Consider the following 22,162-nt stretch of genomic DNA (forward strand, 5'->3'; position numbering starts at 1 on the left):
GTGTTTAAATGTCCGGAGATATCTTCGAAAAACCCTAAAACATTTATTGGGCCCCAGCTCAGGAGGGGTCGATCCGAAATCACCCATCTAAATAAATAAATAAATAAATTTCACCTGATTGTTCTACTTTTTTGTCATATATTTCCGGCAATACACTATCTAGCAAGCAAACTACGTTTTGATGCAGTCCTTTGTTCCTTTGTTTACATGTAAAATACTAGGCCCCACCTCTTGGGTGGGTCAGGTCCCTTGACTGGCTTTTTTTTCTATAATTCCAGCCTTAGTTTTCTAACCATTTTTAAATGAGGTGGTGTTTTTGAGATCACAAAATTAAAGTCACATGAAAAGGTGATGTCTCTTTTATTCAGAAAACAGCAGTCATCACATGCTTCATTTTACTCATATTTATTTAATTTCCTGAAGAAACAAAAAGAGCTATGAGTTGAAGGTCCAGCGAGCGATGTCTTACTCCTAATATGAGTCTCCTATATAGTCTACTAAAAGCGCTGAACAGGTGGCGCATTTCTTGCCTACCTCTTTAAAAACAAACTCATGTGAATTACGGCCCTCCCTTCACTCTGGCAAAATTCACACTCGTGCAAACACTTTAGGAACGAAAAAATTTCTTTTAAGAACGCGATTTCACGCAAAAATTGTCGTATATAGTCCAATAAAGTCCAATGTTCGAATTTAACCACATGAATTACGATACTGGTCGAAAACACTTAATATTTTCAAATCTGCGATTTTCGAAGCCTCTGAGAATTACTCGAGTTATCGTGTTATCAAGCAAGCAAGATTGTTCTAGACTTCTAGATTGTTCGACCAGAAATCCAGATTCACTTACTCGTCGAATAATTATTTTTTCTGGAAATCCGTTGCAAAAATGTCGCGGTAACAAGTTGTGTTTACAATTATACTCCAACCTCACTACTCCAATATTATCCATCTACGAACTTAAAATCGGGTAAAAATTACTTAAGTGATCACGATAACAAGGAAAAGCGTCTGAGTATAATTTGGCGTATTTGCTGCCTACCTCTTGAAAAAATATAACTCGTGTGAATTACGGCCCTCGCTTCGCTCTGGCCGCAAAGTTCACACTCGTTCAAACATTTTAGGAACGAAAAAAATTCTTTTACGATTACGGATTTCACGCAAAAATTGTCGTATATCCCAGATTACTAGTCCAATTAAATTCCAATGTTCGAGTTTAACCACATGAATTACGCTACTGGTCGAAATTGATTTTTGAAGCCTCTGAGAATTACTCGAGCTATCGGTTTCTCAAGCAAGCAAAAACTCTTTTGGGAAGTACTTCTTAATTGTTAGACCAGAAATCCAGAATTTCACAACTCGTCAGATAAGAAATTTTTCTGGAAATCCGTTGCAAAAATGTCGTGGCATAACAAGTTATGTTTACAATTACTCCAAACTCACTACTTCAATATCATTATCTGTCAATTAAAACAAAAAATTTGAAAATCGGGTAAAAATTACTCAAGTTATCGCGCGGTAACAAGAGAAAGCGTCTGTGTAGAATTTCTCCCATCTCGTTGTTCGAACATTATCCATCTGCAAACTCAGCCTCAAGAGTTTCAATCTTCGTCGATTAAGACAAAATCTTTGAAAATCGGATAAGAATTATGGAAGTTATCGCGGTAACAAGTAAAAAAATCTCTTGAGAATTACTCCCATCTCATTACTCCAATATTGCCCATCTACGAACTTAATCTCATGATTTTCATTCTCCGTCGATTAAAACCAAAATTTTGCAAATCGGTAAAGAATTACTCGAGCTATCGAGTCCACAAGGAAAAGCGTCTGTGTAGAGTTTCTCCCATCTTGTTGTTCTAACATTATCCATCTGCAAACTCAACCTCAAGAATTTCAATCTTCGTCGAATAACACAAAAAATTTGAAAATCTGATAAGAATTAGGGAAGTTATCGCGGTAACAAGGAATAAAATTCTCTTGAGAATTACTCCCATCTCATTATCCCAATATTGCCCATCTACGAACTTAACCTCATGATTTTCATTCTCCGTCGATTAAAACCAAAATTTTGCAAATCGGTTAAGAATTACTCGAGTTATCGAGGGAACAAGTGTACGGACGTATTCTGTATTTAACGTTTTTTGCCAATGTAGAACATTTTCAAAATATCATAGTGAACTTAGCGTTACGGACATTTAAGGGTATTTTCTTTCATAAGACCCTGACTTTCAGTCAAGGGAATAAAGGCTTCGTTGCAGTTTGACCACCTCCTTGAATGTAGTTATGTTGCTAGTTGCTAGAGAGGGTATTGTCTCCAGTAAATGTCTGCTTTTCTCCCACAAGTGACGAGTGACTTGGCCGACCATGGTAACATTGGATGGGTTATGCGGTTGGTCGATGTCATGAAAACTTACGATTTTAACTAAAATACCTTTCGATATAAGAAAAACATCTTCCCATACAGTACTCTGTCGCAGCTTTCTAAAGATACCTTACATGCATGAGTCGAGTAGTTTTCCTGTGTACACCTTCACTAATCACCATACTAATCATGCATGTGGGTTATCATTAGAGAGCTGAGATAGAGTTCTATATATGTTGTTCTTATATCGAAATTTGTTTTAGCAGAACTACAGCACCCTTCAAAGTTTACCCGTTTTTTCTAAAACCGTCATTTTTTCAAAGTCCGGCTGGCCTATAACAGTAACTACCTAGCCTGTAACAGTAGCTATCAAACGATACCATGGTCTGTCGTGTCCGTTGTCGCACACTTTTAGCAACGTTTGTGAAAGAGTTGGAGACTTTCGAAAAAATGAGTCCTAACAAAGGTTCACCAAAAGCCGAGAAACTTGACACCTCACAAGAAAAATATGTCTACCGCTTACAAATTTTCACAAAATATATTATGTAGCATATCGTTGGAAAGGTGAAAGAAAGCAGAATTAAAACATTTAGCTTTTAGATAGGTCCCAATGCCTGGCAGGACAACCAGCACTCTTCAAAGTTCACGGTACCACCTAGTTTTTGGTAGATTTGTACAAAAGTCCCTACCGTCTGGTGCAGTGAGACAATACCAAGGATGTTTTTTCGTGGTATGATAGTACAGAGGCTAGGCTATCTAACCCATATATACATGTCACGGGATCCCGTCACTGCAGACAGGCAGACACTTTGGAAAATGGTCATTTTTTTCACCGAAAATGGGCGATATCTCCGGCAGGTCGAAATGTGCATGATCGTGTGTATACTCAAAATAAGCGTCTTTTCAAGGCCTACAATCGTGCTGAAAAAATTTTTACGATTATTTTTTATTTACATGAAATATCACACAAAAACGATTTTTGTCACTCTCATGCAGACCATCACTTCGCGCCCTCTAGCGCCAACCACAAAATTTATTTCGCCAAACGTAGTACTACGTTTTACTCGCATCAGTCCCACGAATCGAACGAGCTATAACTCGACCAGAATCCCGACCACTTGTCCCAAAGTTGGTCGACGTTTTCGCGATATCGCTCTTAAGGAAACAAAGTCGAGAAAATTCGGCTCTAGGTTAAAATAACCCCAATAAAATATCGACGAGACAAAATAACTACTACCAAAATAACCCCGGTGAAAAAAAAGAGGACAAAACACTGATAATTACCCATAATATTTAGGGTCAGTCTCGAACTCGTTTTCTTATAATTTAAAAGCGGCGAGCTTTTTCATACTTAGCAGACGTTAATGGGGCTCTGCCCCAAACCCCGCTAGGGGCTCCGCCCCTTAGACCCCGCAAGGGGGATATTCCCCCTTGACCCCCTATGCGGGGGCTGCCGCCCCTCGACCCTGCTTTTTTATTTTTTTTTCTTCACGGCCTGCGGCGCTAACTTCCCTAAAAATAATAATTGTATTTGCATTTGCGATGTTGTACTTATTGAATTCTGGGCAAGTTCTAGCCACAATTTTTATATCTTCCAATGACAGTCGAACTCGTATATAGTAGATATACTCGAATATAGTCGATATCCTCGAATATAGTCGATATCCTCGAATATAGTCGATATCCTCGAATATAGTCGATATCCTCGAATATAGTCGATATCCTCGAATATAGTCGATATCCTCGAATATAGTCGATATCCTCGAATATAGTCGATATCCTCGAATATAGTCAATATCCTCGAATATAGTCGATATCCTCGAATATAGTCGATATCCTCGAATATAGTCGATATCCTCGAATATAGTCGATATCCTCGAATATAGTCGATATACTCGAATATAGTCGATATACTCGAATATAGTCGATTTCCTCGAATATAGTCGATTTCCTCGAATATAGTCGATATCCTCGAATATAGTCGATATCCTCGAATATAGTCGATATCATCGAATATAGTCGATATAATCGAATATAGTCGATATCCTCGAATATAGTCGATATCCTCGAATATAGTCGATATACTCGAATATAGTCGATATCCTCGAATATAGTCGATATCATCGAATATAGTCGATATAATCGAATATAGTCGATTCGATATCCTCGAATATAGTCGATATCCTCGAATATAGTCGATATCCTCGAATATAGTCGATATCCTCGAATATAGTCGATATCCTCGAATATAGTCGATATCCTCGAATATAGTCGATATCCTCGAATATAGTCGTTATCCTCGAATTCTGTCGATACACTAGAATATAGTCGATATCCTCGAATTCTGTCGATACACTAGAATATAGTCATATCCTCGAATATAGTCGATATCCTCGAATATAGTCGATAGACTCGAATACTATCGATAGACTCGAATATAGTCGATATCCTCGAATTCTGTCGATATCCTCGAATTTTGTCGATATACTGGTCATCTCGTCATTTTTCCAATAATTTTTTTGACATTAGTTATTACTACAATTCGTTATTTTGGTGGGGTTATTTTGACCGAATACCGAAAATTCGGAGTGAAATCGTAAACGAAACGGAACAAAATCAATTAATCTGTTACTTCATTTGTGTAAAGTATCTTCAGGTGTTAAATGCAAAATCTATCACTTCACTCTTCACCATTTTCTCATATAATTTTTCTATAATAGAACACTACCTATAGTCATCGCTTATTTGTGTCGGCGTTGTCGATAGCAGATGACTAGTCGTTTCAATAAGGCACTCCTAGATCGTCAGTCAGGGTGAATAGAAATAATAATCAAGATGTAAAAGTAGATCTTGCTTTATTCCATCATCAAAAAGCATGCTGTCGCATCAATTTTATGCTACTTGATACGAATGTGGTGTTCTATTCTCAGCCACAAAAATCGGATTTCACTTGCAACACTTATACTTATTTCCTCCAGGACAGCTGAATTTCTCGATCTGAGTCATTCCATAATGCCCGCAACCAACCACCGCCCACGAATTCAGTTGACATCCTGTCGTCCAGCATTCTGACCATGAACCTGTAGGTGTTGAGAATAGAATGAATTTTTCAGGAAACGTTTTTTTAACAATAAAATTTTGTATACGTGATGTTGTTCCAGTTGACTGTGTGCGAGGCTGTCTGCGTTCCGAACTTCCTATGCAGCATTCGTACATATATCCTCCGTGGCATGCAGTCTTACTTTTCTCTACTCGTTGATAATGTTGGCAGCCTACCACGGCCCATGTATTCAGTTGGCAACCTGTCGTCCAGCAATCTATTCAAAATATTGAGATGTTGATAAATTCGGTAGAAAAAAGATGCAACAGAAAAATACCAGTTAATGCACCACCACCACCACCACTGTTCTGAAAGTTCGTGTATGATGAAAACATTATTGAGAGACTGAATTAGAGCCTAAGAAATTTGAGTCCCATGCGCAGACTTCTACACCTTAGAAAGTCCTAGAAACAAAATCGATTGACACTTACACCATTTCCACTTCCCGATGTGGTCTTTGCGCCATACAACTTCTGAATGCCCTGTGAGATGAAAATTGAGATGAATTTGTATTAAATGTGATGCGGAATGAAAGTTTACTACTAACATCAATATCGTCACGGTGCAATTTCGTTATTACATTACTCGGTCTGTACCTGTGGTACATTATTGATTCGTCAAACGTAGAGTGACCCAATCCCAGCGAATGTCCAATTTCGTGAACCGCAATTGAATATAAATTGACACTGCCACTGTTAACCTGCGTGGACCAATTTTCGCTATCATCAAAATGTACATATCTCTTAGAAGCGTGACCTAGAATTCCTCGCGGTCCATCGAACGTCTTTCTACATCCATGATTTTGTTCCGCAAACTTAATGTCAATATCCGGTTTGCCACTGTCTATTTTTCTAAATGTTAGATCTGTAACTGCAGACCAAGCGTTGAATGCTTCCGCTATGACATCGTTGACTTCCGATGTTGATAGTTTATTCGTATACGATGTGATTTTGTAGGTCAAGTCGTTGTGGTTATGTTGGTCTCTCATCGAAAAGTCATTTGGATCTGATTCCGATTCATAGTCACAATAAAACTGTTCAGCCCCCACACTGAGCCACATTGTAAATGTCGAACACAAAACAAACGGCACCAAGATTTTCCACTTCATTTTGGTGTAAATTTATTCGTTTTCGTGAGTTGTGGTTTTCAAAAGCTGAAAAGTTAAAATTTCTTCTGCTTAAAAATAACATCTTCCTAGGTGATGGCGCTGAGAAGTCACAATCTTCTCAACATAATTTAGTGAGTAAAAAGGGAAATTGATATATTGTCGGTAGTAGTCAATCTTTACTATTGAAATGTAAAAAATTATTTTACTCGTTGCACACCAGGAAAATGAGTCATTACTTCATTGACACGAACGTTAAAACTCATTTCTTTAGTGAATAATAGTACATTACTATACCAGTGAAGTAATTTGATATCTCGTATCCAGATGAGTAAAAGTATCCGAGGGCTGAAGCCCGAGGTACTTTTACTCATCGTGATACGAGATATCAAATTATTTCACGTTTAAAGTATGGCGTTTTACTTTACGAGCGAGGGAAAGGGTCTTCACTAGTGAGGGAAAGGCCACATTACCTCACTAGTAAAGTCAAATATCTTACGTCCTTGTTTGGACACTGGTATTTTGCCTTCAGTTTGGGTTGTAACACTCACAGTTCTGAACTAGGACGTAATCAACAAATCAACTATTAACCGACTTTGCATTTTTTTTGTTTACAATATTCTCCGGCGTTATTCAATTATGTCTGAACAACAAGACCAAAATGTGTCACATCTAGACAATTCTAATCTTGCACTCACGATTGTCGTCAATATTTTGCTTTCTTCGAGGGTCACCAAAGTGATATTGAGAGTTATCAACTGTTATTGTATGAAGCAAAAAAAACGAAGCAATTCTTTTTTAAAAGAAAGTCTGGGTGATCGAGTGTCGGGAAAAAATGTATTTTTTATAAAGAAAACCCACGATCCCGGGTTTTATGTAGAATCCTACAACTTCCAACGATTTTTTTTGCTGGATACTCCATTTTTTTTAAATACGATTTTCCATTCTAACTTTTTTGGCTTTAATTGAGAAACTTTTTGTTTGTCCACAAACACATACGTATAAAACGTTCCCAAGACCATATCAGCATGTCAATTAATATTAGTTGTGGTTTTCCCAGAAAATCTGCTGATTTTAATAGCTCATGACCCGCATCAATCGATAAGAACGAGAGTGTGTCTCGTTCATTTAATAACTTTTATGGAAATTTCGATAGCTCGCTGATCAGTTTATCTCTCTATCTCTCTCTCTCTCTCTCTCGCTATCTCTCAATCGAACATCCGACCTGAAATTGCAACTTCATGTTCTGCGGATTTACAGTTTGGACGATTGAGTTTAGGCACTCTCGCTTGTAGGACTCACTTCGTTCGGGCTACAACTCACGACAGGTGCTAATGTTATTTTACATGCGTCGCGTCGGAAACCGTATTTTTCATGTTTCAAGCACTACCTTCGACGCCCTTAGCATGTAAAATCGACTACATAGCTCGGATTAACAAAATTCACACGAAAACTCTACTTTTCATCTTTTTATCCCAAGTCAAGTAATAGTAGATTATATTGGATGCGGAGGAAAGCATTCATTACATGAGGGATCAATTTGTGATACGAGCCGAACTCACAAGTGTGTTTTTAAGCAACGAGGTTTGGAAACTGTTATTTTGACAAGTGTAGAAATTGCATAACCGAGCTGAAGGCGAAGACGAATTCAAAACAATATTTCAGATGATGCATTTTTTCTGTGAAAGAAGAACTTTCCTTCACTTGGGACGGAAAAGCTTTCCCTCACTTGGTAGGGAAAGAGCTTTCCTTCACGGTCACAAAAAGGTCCCTCATGTAATGACCACTTTGCGTGGGGGTAAATGTACATGTAACTACAACCTTCCGGGTGGTTAGGCAATAAAATACTATTTCACATGTAAATTATGCATTGACATTGCTTCATCTTCATCATGTAAAGCACAGTGAGTTGAAAGCTCTAAGGTAATGTATAACGTAAATTACCATAATCACCATTGGTGTTGTAGCTACAGAGACGAGCAACAACATGTTTGGCACTACATACCATCAGTAATGGTTGATTGATTGTCTTTACAACATATTAAATGAAATGCACTAACGTTCGTTTTCAGTCTTAATTCTGTCTCACCTCCAGTAATATCAGATTCGTTCAATTTTTACTTCCGAACTAAGGGCTCTGACCACTCATTTTAAGCACCAAACCGATACTACCACAGCAAATTAACGAAGAGGACGATATTTCAGCGAATCGACATCATTATCACTTGTTGAAACCGAAGAACATTATTCGTTTACACTCTGTTTCATAGATAACAGTTATTCTCGTAGTCGTCACGATTTGGCAGGGCCTATTTTCGAGAATTTTCGAGGATCAATTCCGCCAAAATTTGCATTCACGTCTAGTCCTCAAAGCTGTGGCTATTTTTAAGAATTTGCTCACTGACTCTGTCCGAAATTATTAGTGATGTGAAATGAAATGTGCTTACTCCATAAAATTGGCTCTGATTGAGAGAAGTTGTAGATCATAAAGACTTATATTTTGTTCTCAATTCATTTTCTATCAAATTAAATTTTTATTTTTTATCGTTTGAAATGGACAATTACTTATCGTTCTATATCATCTTGTGCATCATTCCCTCTTAACATTATTACTAACTTCTATCACCGCCTCGTTGCTGATGTATTGTTGGCGCTTAACCCAACACAAAATATTGACCCACAGAAATGAGCATGAGCCCACATAGATCACACGAAATCTTGGCGGAACGAATAAGAAATTCATTGATTGAGCTGGCAACCAAAATAAGCATGAGCGTGCGAATGTCGGCAGAAATTTCTCCTTGCACTCTTCCAGTTTATCCTTTTTACGTTCCATTATAGACATTCCTATAAATTGTTAGCGGAAAATTTCAATTTACAATCGATTATGGTGATTTGTCTATTAAACTCTACCAGTGAAAAATATAACCAACAGCACCGGTGTTACGCCGAATTGGTCCAATACAAGTTTTTTGACGATGATCGCTTTGTTCGTTCCGGGAAAAGTGCGATCTAACCATTTGTACCTGGAACGGTTTTTGATTACAATTTTGTTTGAGGTCGAATAATTGTAGCTCACCAATTGTACAGAATTGGCGAATAAGCAAGCGTTCCCATTGCTGCATACCGAACTAATGTTGCTTTATCAATGTTGGACTTTTCCTCCGCCTATGATCAAAGAATGAAATTTAAATATTTTATTTGCAAATGTTAAATTCTCTGTTTCCCTATTTCGTTTCTCAGAAAAACTTTAGGTTAAACTTAACAATAGTTGTCTTAAAAACCAATGGCAAATTAAATTGATTGTAGGAAAGAAGAACTGATCGCAACACCCAAAAAATTATTTTTAACACAGCTGAACATTTTTTTTGAAGCGGAACAAGTACAAATGTGTAACGTAGCAGTATAGACTTACAACTAAAATGCGTTAAAATTCAGCTGAGCAGGGCATCATTCTCATCTATCTTGTACACAGTATAGCTTAATAGACAAAAATACTGTTCAACAGTACAATAGTACTGTTCAACTACCACGAAAAATGCACTGCTATACTGTACAAATTCGGGACTTAGCAGCACTAAGTAAGTAAGTAAGTAAGTAAGTATGTAAAATATACATGCGGAACGTAATATTCAGCTGTCTTGTAATATTTTTTTTCCGTGAACGGAAAGATGAATGGATCGCTGAAAAACCGGAATTGATCGAAAGAAAAAGAGAATTTGATCGCCAGGTTTTATGTGAGGCGGTATCATAATCTTCCTCGCTCGCTCGCTACCTATGTATACCACCAAATATTAAAAATTATTAAAATTTCGATATTGCACTTGGAAGAGTTTCCATCAAACAGTAGGTGATACACTTTAAACAAAAGGAGGAATAGATTAAACGTCATGATAGGTAATTATCGAGTGCAAAGTGTAACAATATACACATCGTGAGCCTAATAAAACACTTTGCACCGAGACTCACCGAAAGTTTTATACAACAGAGGAATCTAAAGTGGACATTATGTCGGTGAGGGTCATTTTATAGTTATTTATTACCTTAAGAAGAACTACAAGTAACGGTGATAAGCATACCATTTGAGAGATCATTTGATAAATAAATTGAACAGTAGAGAAACAATGACCATGAATGACTCACACGGTGCGGTTGAATGAATTTTAACTGAGCATTTCGATGCACTTTTGATATTTTTGGATATTATAAGTCAGCTCGGAGCCCTGAACAAGGTTCCACAAAAATGTTAAATTTTCATCCGTACCGACGGTGACATTGGTGCTTAGCCCATCCTGTCTACAGAGAAAGTGGTGGAAAACTGGTTGTGGTTTCAATCGATAGTGCCTGAAATTCAAATAACAAAAAGTACAAAAATTTGGTACCCTAAGTACAAGTGAAGCCGGCAGAGACACGCTTAGGCTGAAAAAACGGTATTTTCAAACAGACATGGAGGCTGACAGTAGCTCAAAGTTTTTCCCTAATATTTGGTAAAATTTGCAAGTTTTAGAGGCACCTGAGACGCACTTATTAAAAAATTTTGTAATTAAGGGACCATTCACAAATTACGCACGCACCAAATTCGAAATTTCAGACCCCCCCTCTCCCCTTGCACGCGAAAATGTATGGAGAAAATTTCAAAAATGTATGAAGCGTACGCTTTTGTCAAACCCCCCTCCTCCCTTAAGAGCGTGCGTAATTTGTGAATGGCCCCTAAAATGGTTAATTCTGAAATTCTGGAAGTCTCAGCTGTCCATCGACACCATACACATGCAATGACTCATGTTGGATGAATAAGTGAAATGTGTCCTTCTCCAGCGAAATTTTGTGCAAAAATATCAAAAGTGCATCGAAATGCTCAGTTAAAATTCATTCAACCGCACCGTGGACTGACAAGCAAATATTACAAAAAAATAGAGGTGAGAAAACCATCACCCACCAAAATTTTCCTCGTTATAAATTGTTGTGAAAATTCCGCTCCAACATAGAGCGAACCATATATCAAGCTGTTGGATATTATTGGATGTTTTACGAAAAAGCTTTGAAGGTATTTCGATGCCATTTCCCTTTGAAACTTTCTCTTTCGCAATTTTATTTTCGTTTAAACTTCTATGCGGTGAAACTGTACGAAGGGTTCAACTGCATTATGTATTCGCTACTCATATAAATAACCGAATTCACGTCACGTAATAATAAACCGGAATGGTCAATACGACTTCAATGCCATGTAATTATATGGTAAATCTAAGTCGATAGTCGATATACGGTTTGGTTTGAATAAACATTTATGAATTTTATCAAATAAAAATTCACTGATACTTATGTGGGCTCACTGATAAACGTTCTTATTTGATTAGTGTATCGTATATGGAATCATATGCTAGTAGTTTAACCACGAAATAACAACTGATTCAACAAAAAAAGCGACAACACACAATAGTAATACGCTCCGTCGCTGGCATTATTTCCATTGTGAATAATTTTGAATATAAACTCGCTTAATTGATTTTAAGTGATCAAGGTTTTATTTTAACGTTTAGTATATCACTATACTCTTCGACTGATATGAGGTTCATTTGTTTTGGTCTGCATCAGTGAAACATGACTTAGATAAATCAAAGATATTTATTCAAAATAATAAAATTTTACTTTGATTTGTACTCGCTTCCGCACTCAGAGTGTTCTGTACAATGAAGGCGATGTGTTTTGTTTCTGTTTTATCTTGCCATAGTCTCATTGGCACCATCAGCTAAGTAATCGATAAATATTTTCTTAGCAGTTTCGGTGCTTGTTCGCTTACGTTGGATAGTAATTTTTTCCATTTATCATGAAAGTAAAACCTTCTAGCAGCTTTTTTTGAACATGAAGCCAATAAATTAATTTAGCTAGAAGTTTATTCCACGTAGCGTCAATTCACAACATAGCTAGGCAAGGGTGCTATTTATTTACCTAACGTATGATAAAATGTTTTTTTTAGCGAATGAGGGGGGTTTCATCACGAGTCAGAGGCGAGTTCTGTCGAATTCGCTAAAAAACCACAAAACAGAGAATGTGTCGGTTTTCAAAATTCCGCGAGTTTACATTACTTTACATGCCAAGAGAGTTTGACGACAGAAAATCGCTCATTTCATCCCTAAAACATGTCATAGTTTTTACATGCTACATGCGTCGAAAACCGTACTTTTCATGTTTGAAGCACTTCTTTCGACGCCCTCATCATGTAAAAGCCATTGCATAACTCGGGATAAAAGTGAAAAGTCTCGTTTTCGTGTGTTTATTGACCTCGGCTTCGCCTCGGATCAACAAAATTCACATGAAAACTGTACTTTTCATTTATTTATCCCTAGTCATCTAAAATACTATTCACATGATCACATCAGCCCGAAAATTCCCTTTCTTTCATACCCGTCGCTGTACCCGTGTGAATTTTTTGCAAAAAATGTTTTTTTAGCAACACCGTCTGTTATGATCTCTCTGGCATTACGAAAGTTGGGTTGCTTTCGATTTAGAATGCAAATAAAGTTTAGAATGCCATAGCGCAACATAAATTTTATGTAGAAGTTTGCATTTGGTGCCATTTACACATTTACACATATATCTGAAACAGCATTCACACAGAGAAATACCAGTTTTCCAGCACTGGTCTGGAGTCTGGACAGTTCAGCGAACATTTCTTCTATGAACTGTGCGTTCAGAGAAATGGTAAAAGGTAGCGCGGCGTCACATTTTACCATTTCTCTGGGCGCGGTAAATCCGATTTCCCTGCACTAAATATATATGAGAGAATCGAGGAGAAAGAAGTGCAAGAAGAGGCAAACGAAATGCGTATAGGTGGATCGGGATTTTTCAATGTCCTTGAATTTCGCACAAGATTAAAAACACAAGATTAGTAAATATCTTGATATATCAAGATTTGATGACACGAATCTTGCTATATCAAGATTTCGTGACATGAATCTTGATATATCAAGATTTGTTTGACCGAATCTTGATATATCAAAATTCATGTCACCGGTTCTTGATCTGTCACGATTTTATTGGTTAACATATTAAGTACTAACGTCACCGTGCAGAGAATTCTCACTATCAGAGCTTATGATTCCTTACGAAGAATAAATAACGTCTCAGATACTCTAACGTCACTGTAAAATCAACGAAAAAGGGTGATAGATTATCTGCATATTTTCACTGTCAGTGATTACGATTCCTAACGCCTGACGGAGAATAGTCCAATTTGATTAATACCAATTTCATTCTACATAAACAGCGTTTTAACACGCCGAGCGATCCCATTGCCCATTCCGGCCCATTGCCCCGTAGCGAAGCGGAGTGCCGCAATGCGAGCCGGGCGCCGGAACGGTGTCGGTAACTTAGGAGTTAATTTGTTTTTTCTCAAGCTCTGGTAGTGAGAATTCTGTGCACAGTGACGCTAGTCCTTAATTTGTTAACCAATAAAATCTTGATATATCAAGATCCGATGACATGAATCTTGATATATCAAGATTCGTGTCACGGTCACCCAATCTTGATATAACAAGATTCGTGTCACCAAATCTTGATATATCAAGATATTTACTAATCTTGTGTTTTTAATCTTGTGCTAAATTCAAGGACATATTTTTCATCACTATTTCCCCTCCATTGCTGACACATACAAACAATAATTGACATTCCGAAGGAAAGTTAAGACTCATGCATCCATTAGATGATAACAATTCAAATATTATTTCCATTTTTATTTGTTCCACTAAACGAAAAGCTTTATTGCACAGTTGTATAAAAATAAAAGTTTCAAAGTGAGATAAATGTCTCTGTTTAATTAGATTTGATTTTTAAATGACTTATAAATTGCCTGGAAGAGAACAGTAACACCAAGCAGTTCAGTTTAGTCTTTCCGAGTCGAGACAATGTCATTTTTAACAACCGTTTGCTTCTTAATCGGTCTTCTCGCATGGATTCCTTCAATATCGGCTGAGGATGTACCATGCGCCTTTCGGGCTGGGGTTTGCGTCTGTAACGAAACGTATTGCGATCAATTTGATTTCGTCAGACCGAACGAGGAACGTGAATTCAAAGTAGTAACTTCATCTGCAGCTGGAAAGCGATACGAATCACAGGCGGGCGAAATGGATACGCTTCCAACAGTTCCTATATTTCCTTTTCTTCCTATAACCGATGCTACGCTCAGCATTGATCGGACGTCTCAATTTCAAGAAATGATTGGTTTCGGAGGTGCAGTGACCGGCTCGGTGCGATATCTGTACAACGCCACAACCGATCCAATACGAAGAAAACTTCTGGACAGTGTGTTCACGAGTGGTGGTCTGGCCTATACTCTAATACGGACATCAATTGGCGGATGTGATTTTGATCTTAAGAAATACGCATTCTTCGAAGATCATCAGCCCGACAGTTTGGATTTGCCGAGTATCAATGAATCCGACCCGAATTGGGATCAGGCCTCGGGCCTTGTGTACATGCTGAATAGAATATTCGAAGTGAAACCACAATCAGAGCTGAAATTATTTGCTGCTGTTTGGAGTCCACCTGTGTGGATGAAAACGTGCGAGGACTGGTCGGGTTGGTTTTGTACACTGAAACCCGAATTTAACCAAACATATGCCGATTATCATTTGCGCTTTTTGGAATTCATGAAAGCGAACGGCATTGATGTCTATGCTATTTCAACGGGTAATGAACCCACAAATGGAATCGTTGGACTAACAGACATTATGAGTCTCGGATGGTGGCCTTCTGATCAAGGTGAACTGAATTTATTTCATCGCCAGACTGACAATAATTATGGCGACTGGGACGTCGCTGCGAGGTAAAACCCGAATGACAATTGGGTTATATGATAGAAAAATTAATTGCATGCTACTCTCATACAACCCAATTTTCATTCAGATGTTACCTATATCCGTCAAAGCGAAGTTGCAGTCGCCATAATTATCAGCTAGATGTACAGAGCAGAGAGATGCTAATATGACGGCTGGGACGCCGTTTCGACAGCTGTAATATTAGCCTTTCTCTGGTATAGAACCGCTCTAGATTTGAGCAATATTTCTGGGTTTGTCCCTGATTGACGCTGTCAGCAGGTAGGTCTTTTGTCACTCCATAGGAACAATATTTTCATGGTCCAATTTAAAATTTAAAATTTTGGAGCTCGAAAGACCGATTTGCCGGCAGTGCAAATCACTGATTTTGTTAAAGTGATGAGAACAATTCCCAAAATCTATTTACAAACTTACATTAGTCACCAAGACGTTTTATAAGTAAAATCCTTGAGTTATACTCAATAAGTGTCAAGGTAGCGCTGTCATTAATTCAAGATAACTGATTTCCCCTTCGCATGTATTTTTGCTGTTTCCTATTATCGACAGTGCCATTTCTCGAGTATAACTTTATGAGTAAAATATATTTTCGGGTTCGGCAATGTTCGGTATCTTATGAATCCTAATGAGCCCTGAGTGTACTCAAACAATTTGCCAACAATTTTTTTTGTCGCAGGCAAATGGGTCAGCAAAAATTTGGGACCAACATTGAAAAACTCACCATTCTCTAACGTGAAAATATTAACAGGCGATGATCAGCGTTGGGAAATGCCACTCTCTTTCGGATTGATGGAATTAGGTGCAGCCGATGTAATGAATTACATTGATATGTTTGGCGTTCATTGGTATTGGGATGATTATATACCAGCATTTTTGAACGATGTGGCCCATATTGCTTATCCCACAAAACTTATATTAAACACAGAATCATGTTCGGGTTCCGGCTTAGGTGATCCTCGTCGTGGTCCTGTTTCCGGATCATGGGATCGGTGTGAAGATTATGTATCCAAATATATAAAAAGTTTTTTACATTGGAATACCGGCTGGATTGATTGGAATTTATGGTTAAACGAACAGGGAGGTCCTGTTAACATCGACAATGCTGTGGATGCATCGATCATAGTTAACGAAACGACCGGAAATGAATTCTATAAGCAGCCAATGTATTTTGGTATCGGTCATTTCTCAAAATTCATTTCGACCGGTTGCAAGCGTATCGCATCCTATCTGAGCACTGTGTCCCTTGGTATCGAAGCTGTTGCATTTGAGTGTTCTGATAACACTGTTACAGTAATTTTACACAATCGTGAGCTGTTTGCCAAAACGATCAGACTGGTTGACACGCAGATGGAAGCACGGATTGAGTTGAGTTTGGATGCAAAATCTGTTACCAGTGTGGTTTATGTGTACAATTAAATTGATTTATGTTCTGAATTAACGTCGAAAAATTCGTTTTACGTTTCATTTTCGCATAGAAATGATAACAGATGGCTTTACTTCCGCCGTTTCAGCCCCACAGGCGGTCAGCGCAGCGCCATCTGTTATCATTTCTATGAATTTTCAAGTTGCTTAAGAATTAAAATCAATCTTTAAGTTTCATTGAAACGATTTCGTTTGTTCAATCTATACATTTTCATTCCCAACAATACCAGAAGAATGGTACGAATTGCAGAGTGGATGCTGCAATAACGACTGAATTACAGAGTGAGTACTGAGGAGATATTGGATTGTTTCTGGTTTTTAATGTGTGACGTGCACGACAGAGTAAAGTAACCTTGTAATCGACCAATGGTACAAAACTTTATTTTACCTGGAAGCCAGACTAACTCCAGGGGTGGCGTTATCTAATATGCAGAACAATCACCAAAACAAACAAACAAACAGAGCATAATTACTCTTCCCTTTCCCATGGATCGCGTGAAGCAAAAGTGGAGATAAAATGCTGTTTCGACCTCCGGAACCAATGGCGGTCAGAGGTTAGCGTGGTCTAACCATCTTCAGTCGTTTCCACTGGTCCGTTACACGAGACAGCAGTAAATTTTCTGATTGAACTAGTAATTTGAAAATTTACAATAAAAGTTCTGCCACCTTTCGATGGAAATTTCGAAACTTAGTGAGAAGCTACTATGAAAATGTACCCACAAAACGTAGCTCAACAAAGAGAAAATTCACTTCAATCAAAAAAGAAACACGGAACAAAAACCGACGTAAAAACAAACTAAAAATCACTCACCCCACCAGCTCACGCACGGATTACCTCACTCGCCTCCACACAAAAAAATTCACTCTCCTTCACACAAAAACCACTCAAATTTCACACAAAACAAAAAACCGAAAACCACAAAAACACACAAACTAAAAGCATTGACACTGACACTAACAAAACTGCACGACCCCTAATCCAAAAAGAAGAAAAACCCGACAACGAAAAACCAAAAAAACAAAAACGAAAACACAAAGAAAAACGGAGAACGAAAAAACGAAAAAATTCCTTTTGTCAACGTACTGATCCTGTCAGAATACTGATTCAGTCAATGTAGTGACCCAAACTTGGACAGAGTTTAATCAGAAAAGTGTTTTACCCATCTATCACATGGAACAGGGTATGTGGTATTGCCCATCCTTCACGTAGAACGGATAGAAAGGGCAGCGCCGGAATTTTTTTACGTTACGATTTAGCAACGGACTAAATGCAACAGTAGACCTCACCCACAGCGCGAGGCTATTAGACTAAAAATATTGAAATGATTTTTGAAAAGACTTGAATGAACAAAATAACAGAGCTTAAATGCCTACAAAGAGGTACTAAAAGGAGCTGAAATGCCTATAAATTTAAGCTACTTAAGCTGAAATGCCTACAAAAAAACTCTTAAGAATTCAGAGTCAAAACGTTTAAATTAAAATAAAAACAAAAAGTTAAACAAGAATTCACAGGTAAAATGTCTACAAAATCAAAGGCAAAACATCTACAAATTCAAAGGCAAAATGTCTACAAATCCAAAGGCAGAATTTCGGTTCATTTCATTTCGTACACAAAAAGTACGTTCTGTACACAAAACGTCCCTTTTGTACACACACAAAAAATATTTTGTACACAAAATTAAAGATTTTGTACACAAAATTGATTATTTTGTACACAAAAGGTCTGTTTTGTACACAAACAAAAATATTTTGTACACAAACATAACTGATTTTGTACACGGAAACCGTAACAACGTACACAGAAAACACTATTCGTACACAAAATCTTGTTAAGCTTCTAGCAATTTTTTGAATTAGCTTTACGCGATCTCAGCACATAAGTTATCAAGTGTGACAAAACAAAGAAGCTTTATCACAATGAGAGTTCTCAATTGGCTGTGTTTTTTGATTTTGAGAGATTTTTTTATTATAAACATAAATTGCATTGAGCAGCACTTTCATTCCTAGAAGTTAATAATTAACAGAACAACGGCACCAAAAAGAAGAGGTAATACAGTTAGAGAAGAGAACGTGTAATTTGTGTCTGTAGTCTTTCAAAAGTATATTTGCTTAATTCAATCTTTTGTCATTGGACTACATCTTGTTTCGTACACTGTCTTTACTGTAGGATGATGTATTTTCTTTGTGCGGGGGCTCCGCCCCCAAACCCCCGCGCCTGCGGCGAGCTTTTCTTTACGCCCTGCAGGCTGCCGTACGTTCATGGGGCTCTGCCCCAAACCCCGCTAGGGGCTCCGCCCCTTAGACCCCGCAAGGGGGGCTGTACCCCCCTTGACCCCCCACTGCGGGGGCTGCCGCCCCTCGACCCCGCTTTTTTTTTTTTTTTAATATTCCACGGCCTGCGGTGCTGCTACATAAATAAATAATTTTTACCAATTACTTTCTCATCTCAAACAGCTCATTATTAAAACACGCTAACGTCGCTGAATCAATATATTCTTATATCTCTCAAAATCATCAAATTTATGTACAAAATGATATTTCTATGTGTACAAAATTATACTTCTTTGTGTACAACACGAACTTACTGTGTACAAAATGAACTTTTTGTGTCCAAATTGATCATTTTTGTGTACAAAATAAGCATTTTGGTGTACAAAATAATCATTTTTGTGTACAAAATCATGGTTTAATAATAAACAATAAACTTTTTGTGTACAAAATGTAAGTTTTGTGTACAAAACTGACTTTTTGTGTACAAAAAGAAATAAACCCAGAATTTCTACAAATCGAAAGAGCCAACAGTTAAAATTCTTACAAATTCGAAAACCAACAGAGCAAGAAAGCTCTTCCCGTACCCTCATGGATCACGTAAAGTGAAAGTAATGAAGCCAAGACGCTGTTTCGACCTCGGGATTCAGTGGCGGTCTGAGGCTAGCGTGATCCAGCCATCATCAGTTGTTTCCACTGATCCCTTCCCAAGACAGCCGTGAGTTTGCAACGTTGAACGAGTTGCTGACAAACTCACTAAAAATTGCCATCTACTGATGGAAAGTTCGGAAATACGTGGGAAAACTGCTCAGAAAATCAACCCAAAAAACGCAGCGAAAACAAACATTCAAGCAAAAATCACAAATTCAGACAAAATCAAAACAATAAATTAAACTCACGTACACACATGCCATAGGTCAGTCATCTCAATTCGTTCTTCGTCAACTGCGTGAGCTGGTGGGGTGAGTGATTTTTAGTTTGTTTTTACGTCGGTTTTTGTTCCGTGTTTGTTTTTTGATTGAAGTGAATTTTCTCTTTGTTGAGCTACGTTTTGTGGGTACATTTTGATAGTAGCTTCTCACTAAGTTTCGAAATTTCCATCGAAAGGTGGCAGAACTTTTATTGTAAATTTTCAAATTACTAGTTCAATCAGAAAATTTACTGCTGTCTCGTGTAACGGACCAGTGGAAACGACTGAAGATGGTTAGACCACGCTAACCTCTGACCGCCACTGGTTCCGGAGGTCGAAACAGCATTTTATTTCCACTTTCGCTTCACGCGATCCATGGGAAAGGGAAGAGTAATTATGCTCTGTTTGTTAGTTTGTTTTGGTGATTGTTCTGCATATTAGATAACGCCACCCCTGGAGTTAGTCTGACTTCCAGGTAAAATAAAGTGTTGTACCATTGGTCGATTACAATACGCCCCTCTTTTTCCATCACACGAAGGCAATTTGTCTACGTAAATTTTCAGAAGCTTGTTCAACCGAAAATTTACTGCTGTCTCTAACCTCTGACCGCTACTAGATCCGGAAATCGTCTCCACATTCGCTTCACTTGCTGCACGTTTCGAGCCTTTTTTCAATTGATTCGTTTTGTCGAGAACCAATTTTAATCACATTGTATTTATAAAGATCAGTAACTCGATTCCCGTCAACAACCAAGTGCGGCCCTGATCGATTGCTTCTATTTCGAAGAATCAATCAGTAAATTAGTCTACATCTGTTATCGATAACGACGACAAAAATTGACAAGCTCTGGGTAATATGGTAAGGTCCTTTATATAGTAAAATGCATGTTAAAAAATTGAAGGACAAGATTTGAAATCAAGAGATTAAAAATACTTTGATCGATGGAAGTAAGAGACCTGATAATGTTTGTTAACCAAAAGAATTGGTACGTTTCTTGATCGTGGCATGGCAATGAGAAATTACTGGTTGAAAGTTACTCAATTTATCGATCCGAATGCGACTAAAAAGCGGTTATGTCTTCTGTCGAACGTTTCGTAATTTTATTATTACATCATCAGCGATGAATGAAAAGAATCGGTGAACAGATTTCTGAAAAAAGCATTTATCACCGAGTTGTATATAACGTTCTTCCCAATAAAGGCAACGAAAAGTCCTACTTTTCGTCACTTATTGCGAAAATCCTTATTTTGACCACGATGAAGCGTTGTGAAAATAGCGTATTGTTTTCATTCTGAGAGAGAGAGACCATTTTATGTGAGAAAATAATCATTATCTCACCTAAAAAGACGGGTGAGCCATATTGGATGAGAAAAGGGTGAGCGAATAGCGATAGTCGCTTCGCTCTGGCCGCAAACTTTTGCTGTTGGTGGAATTTCCTATTTTCTCCGCTTGGTTAACAAATAACTATTTCACAACTCAGGCGAGAAAAAATGACGCGTCCTTTTTCGGTAGGTCCGTTTTCAAAAGATCTCTTCAATCGTTTTCTGAATAATTTCTATGGTTTTTAAGAGTCATTACCGTTTTTTGCTGGATTTTCAACAATTTGCATCAATTTTTAAGGTTTTTCATTTTGAGTTACAGCGGCGATAAACATTCATAAGTATCGTTATTTTAAAAATTTCTTATTTCTCTCATATTCGTTGTGGAGAAATGAGTGAAGTGGGAGAAATACGAGAAATAAGAAATTTATAAAATGACGATACTTATAAATGTTTATCGCTGAGGATTTTGGTGGATTTCCATAGATATTTAGTTCTTACAATTTGAAAACATGATGAAAACATTTTCTAATTAAAAAAAATCCAAAGGATTTTTTGCCACTTGCTAAATATCTATTGCATAGTAAGGTGTAGCAGTTTTAAAAAAAGACTTAGCCGGAAATCCACTCAACTGGTCCGTCTGATCATTTTCTGGAAGAATTTTTTTTTAACTTTTAGTGCTGCCACCAGATTGACTTTCGAAAACTTCGTCGTTTTCTGTCTTCTACACATATATCGATTTTTTACGGTCGCTCAGTGTACATAAAAAGTTGGGTTCATATGGTAATCTAATCTACAGACTTCACAGATTATATTTTACGAAAAAGATCAAGTCTAAATATAGTATA

General features: G+C 37.6%; 3 protein-coding genes across 6 annotated transcripts; 1 reads left to right on the forward strand and 2 right to left on the reverse strand.

Annotated features, from left to right (window-relative positions):
- Positions 1 to 5,206: 5,206 nt before the first annotated feature.
- On the reverse strand, positions 5,207 to 20,558 carry LOC119072402 (matrix metalloproteinase-26-like). Of its 4 annotated transcripts, none has more exons than XM_037177618.1 (6): positions 20,547 to 20,558; positions 6,007 to 6,612; positions 5,891 to 5,941; positions 5,737 to 5,767; positions 5,506 to 5,676; positions 5,207 to 5,439 (listed from the first exon to the last, which is right to left on the reverse strand). In XM_037177618.1, exons 2-6 carry the CDS (start codon positions 6,565 to 6,567, stop codon positions 5,306 to 5,308), a joined length of 948 nt encoding a protein of 315 aa, XP_037033513.1. In that variant the 5' UTR covers positions 6,568 to 6,612; positions 20,547 to 20,558; the 3' UTR covers positions 5,207 to 5,305. The 4 variants fall into 4 exon arrangements, with proteins under 4 accessions (XP_037033513.1, XP_037033512.1, XP_037033511.1 ...); XM_037177617.1 differs by lacking the exon at positions 20,547 to 20,558 and adding an exon at positions 8,654 to 8,742; XM_037177616.1 differs by lacking the exon at positions 20,547 to 20,558 and adding an exon at positions 8,625 to 8,735.
- On the reverse strand, positions 9,146 to 11,956 carry LOC119072403 (mpv17-like protein). Its single transcript, XM_037177620.1, has 4 exons — positions 11,501 to 11,956; positions 9,644 to 9,732; positions 9,478 to 9,590; positions 9,146 to 9,411 (listed from the first exon to the last, which is right to left on the reverse strand). Exons 1-4 carry the CDS (start codon positions 11,621 to 11,623, stop codon positions 9,155 to 9,157), a joined length of 582 nt encoding a protein of 193 aa, XP_037033515.1. The 5' UTR covers positions 11,624 to 11,956; the 3' UTR covers positions 9,146 to 9,154.
- Positions 14,417 to 16,926, forward strand: LOC119072398 (lysosomal acid glucosylceramidase-like). Its single transcript, XM_037177609.1, has 2 exons — positions 14,417 to 15,324; positions 16,072 to 16,926. The coding sequence occupies exons 1-2, from the start codon at positions 14,469 to 14,471 to the stop codon at positions 16,809 to 16,811; spliced, it is 1,596 nt and encodes a 531-aa protein (XP_037033504.1). The 5' UTR covers positions 14,417 to 14,468; the 3' UTR covers positions 16,812 to 16,926.
- Positions 20,559 to 22,162: the final 1,604 nt, after the last annotated feature.

This window comes from Bradysia coprophila (genome assembly GCF_014529535.1).
Source record: "Bradysia coprophila strain Holo2 chromosome IV unlocalized genomic scaffold, BU_Bcop_v1 contig_81, whole genome shotgun sequence".
NCBI lineage: Eukaryota > Metazoa > Arthropoda > Insecta > Diptera > Sciaridae > Bradysia > Bradysia coprophila.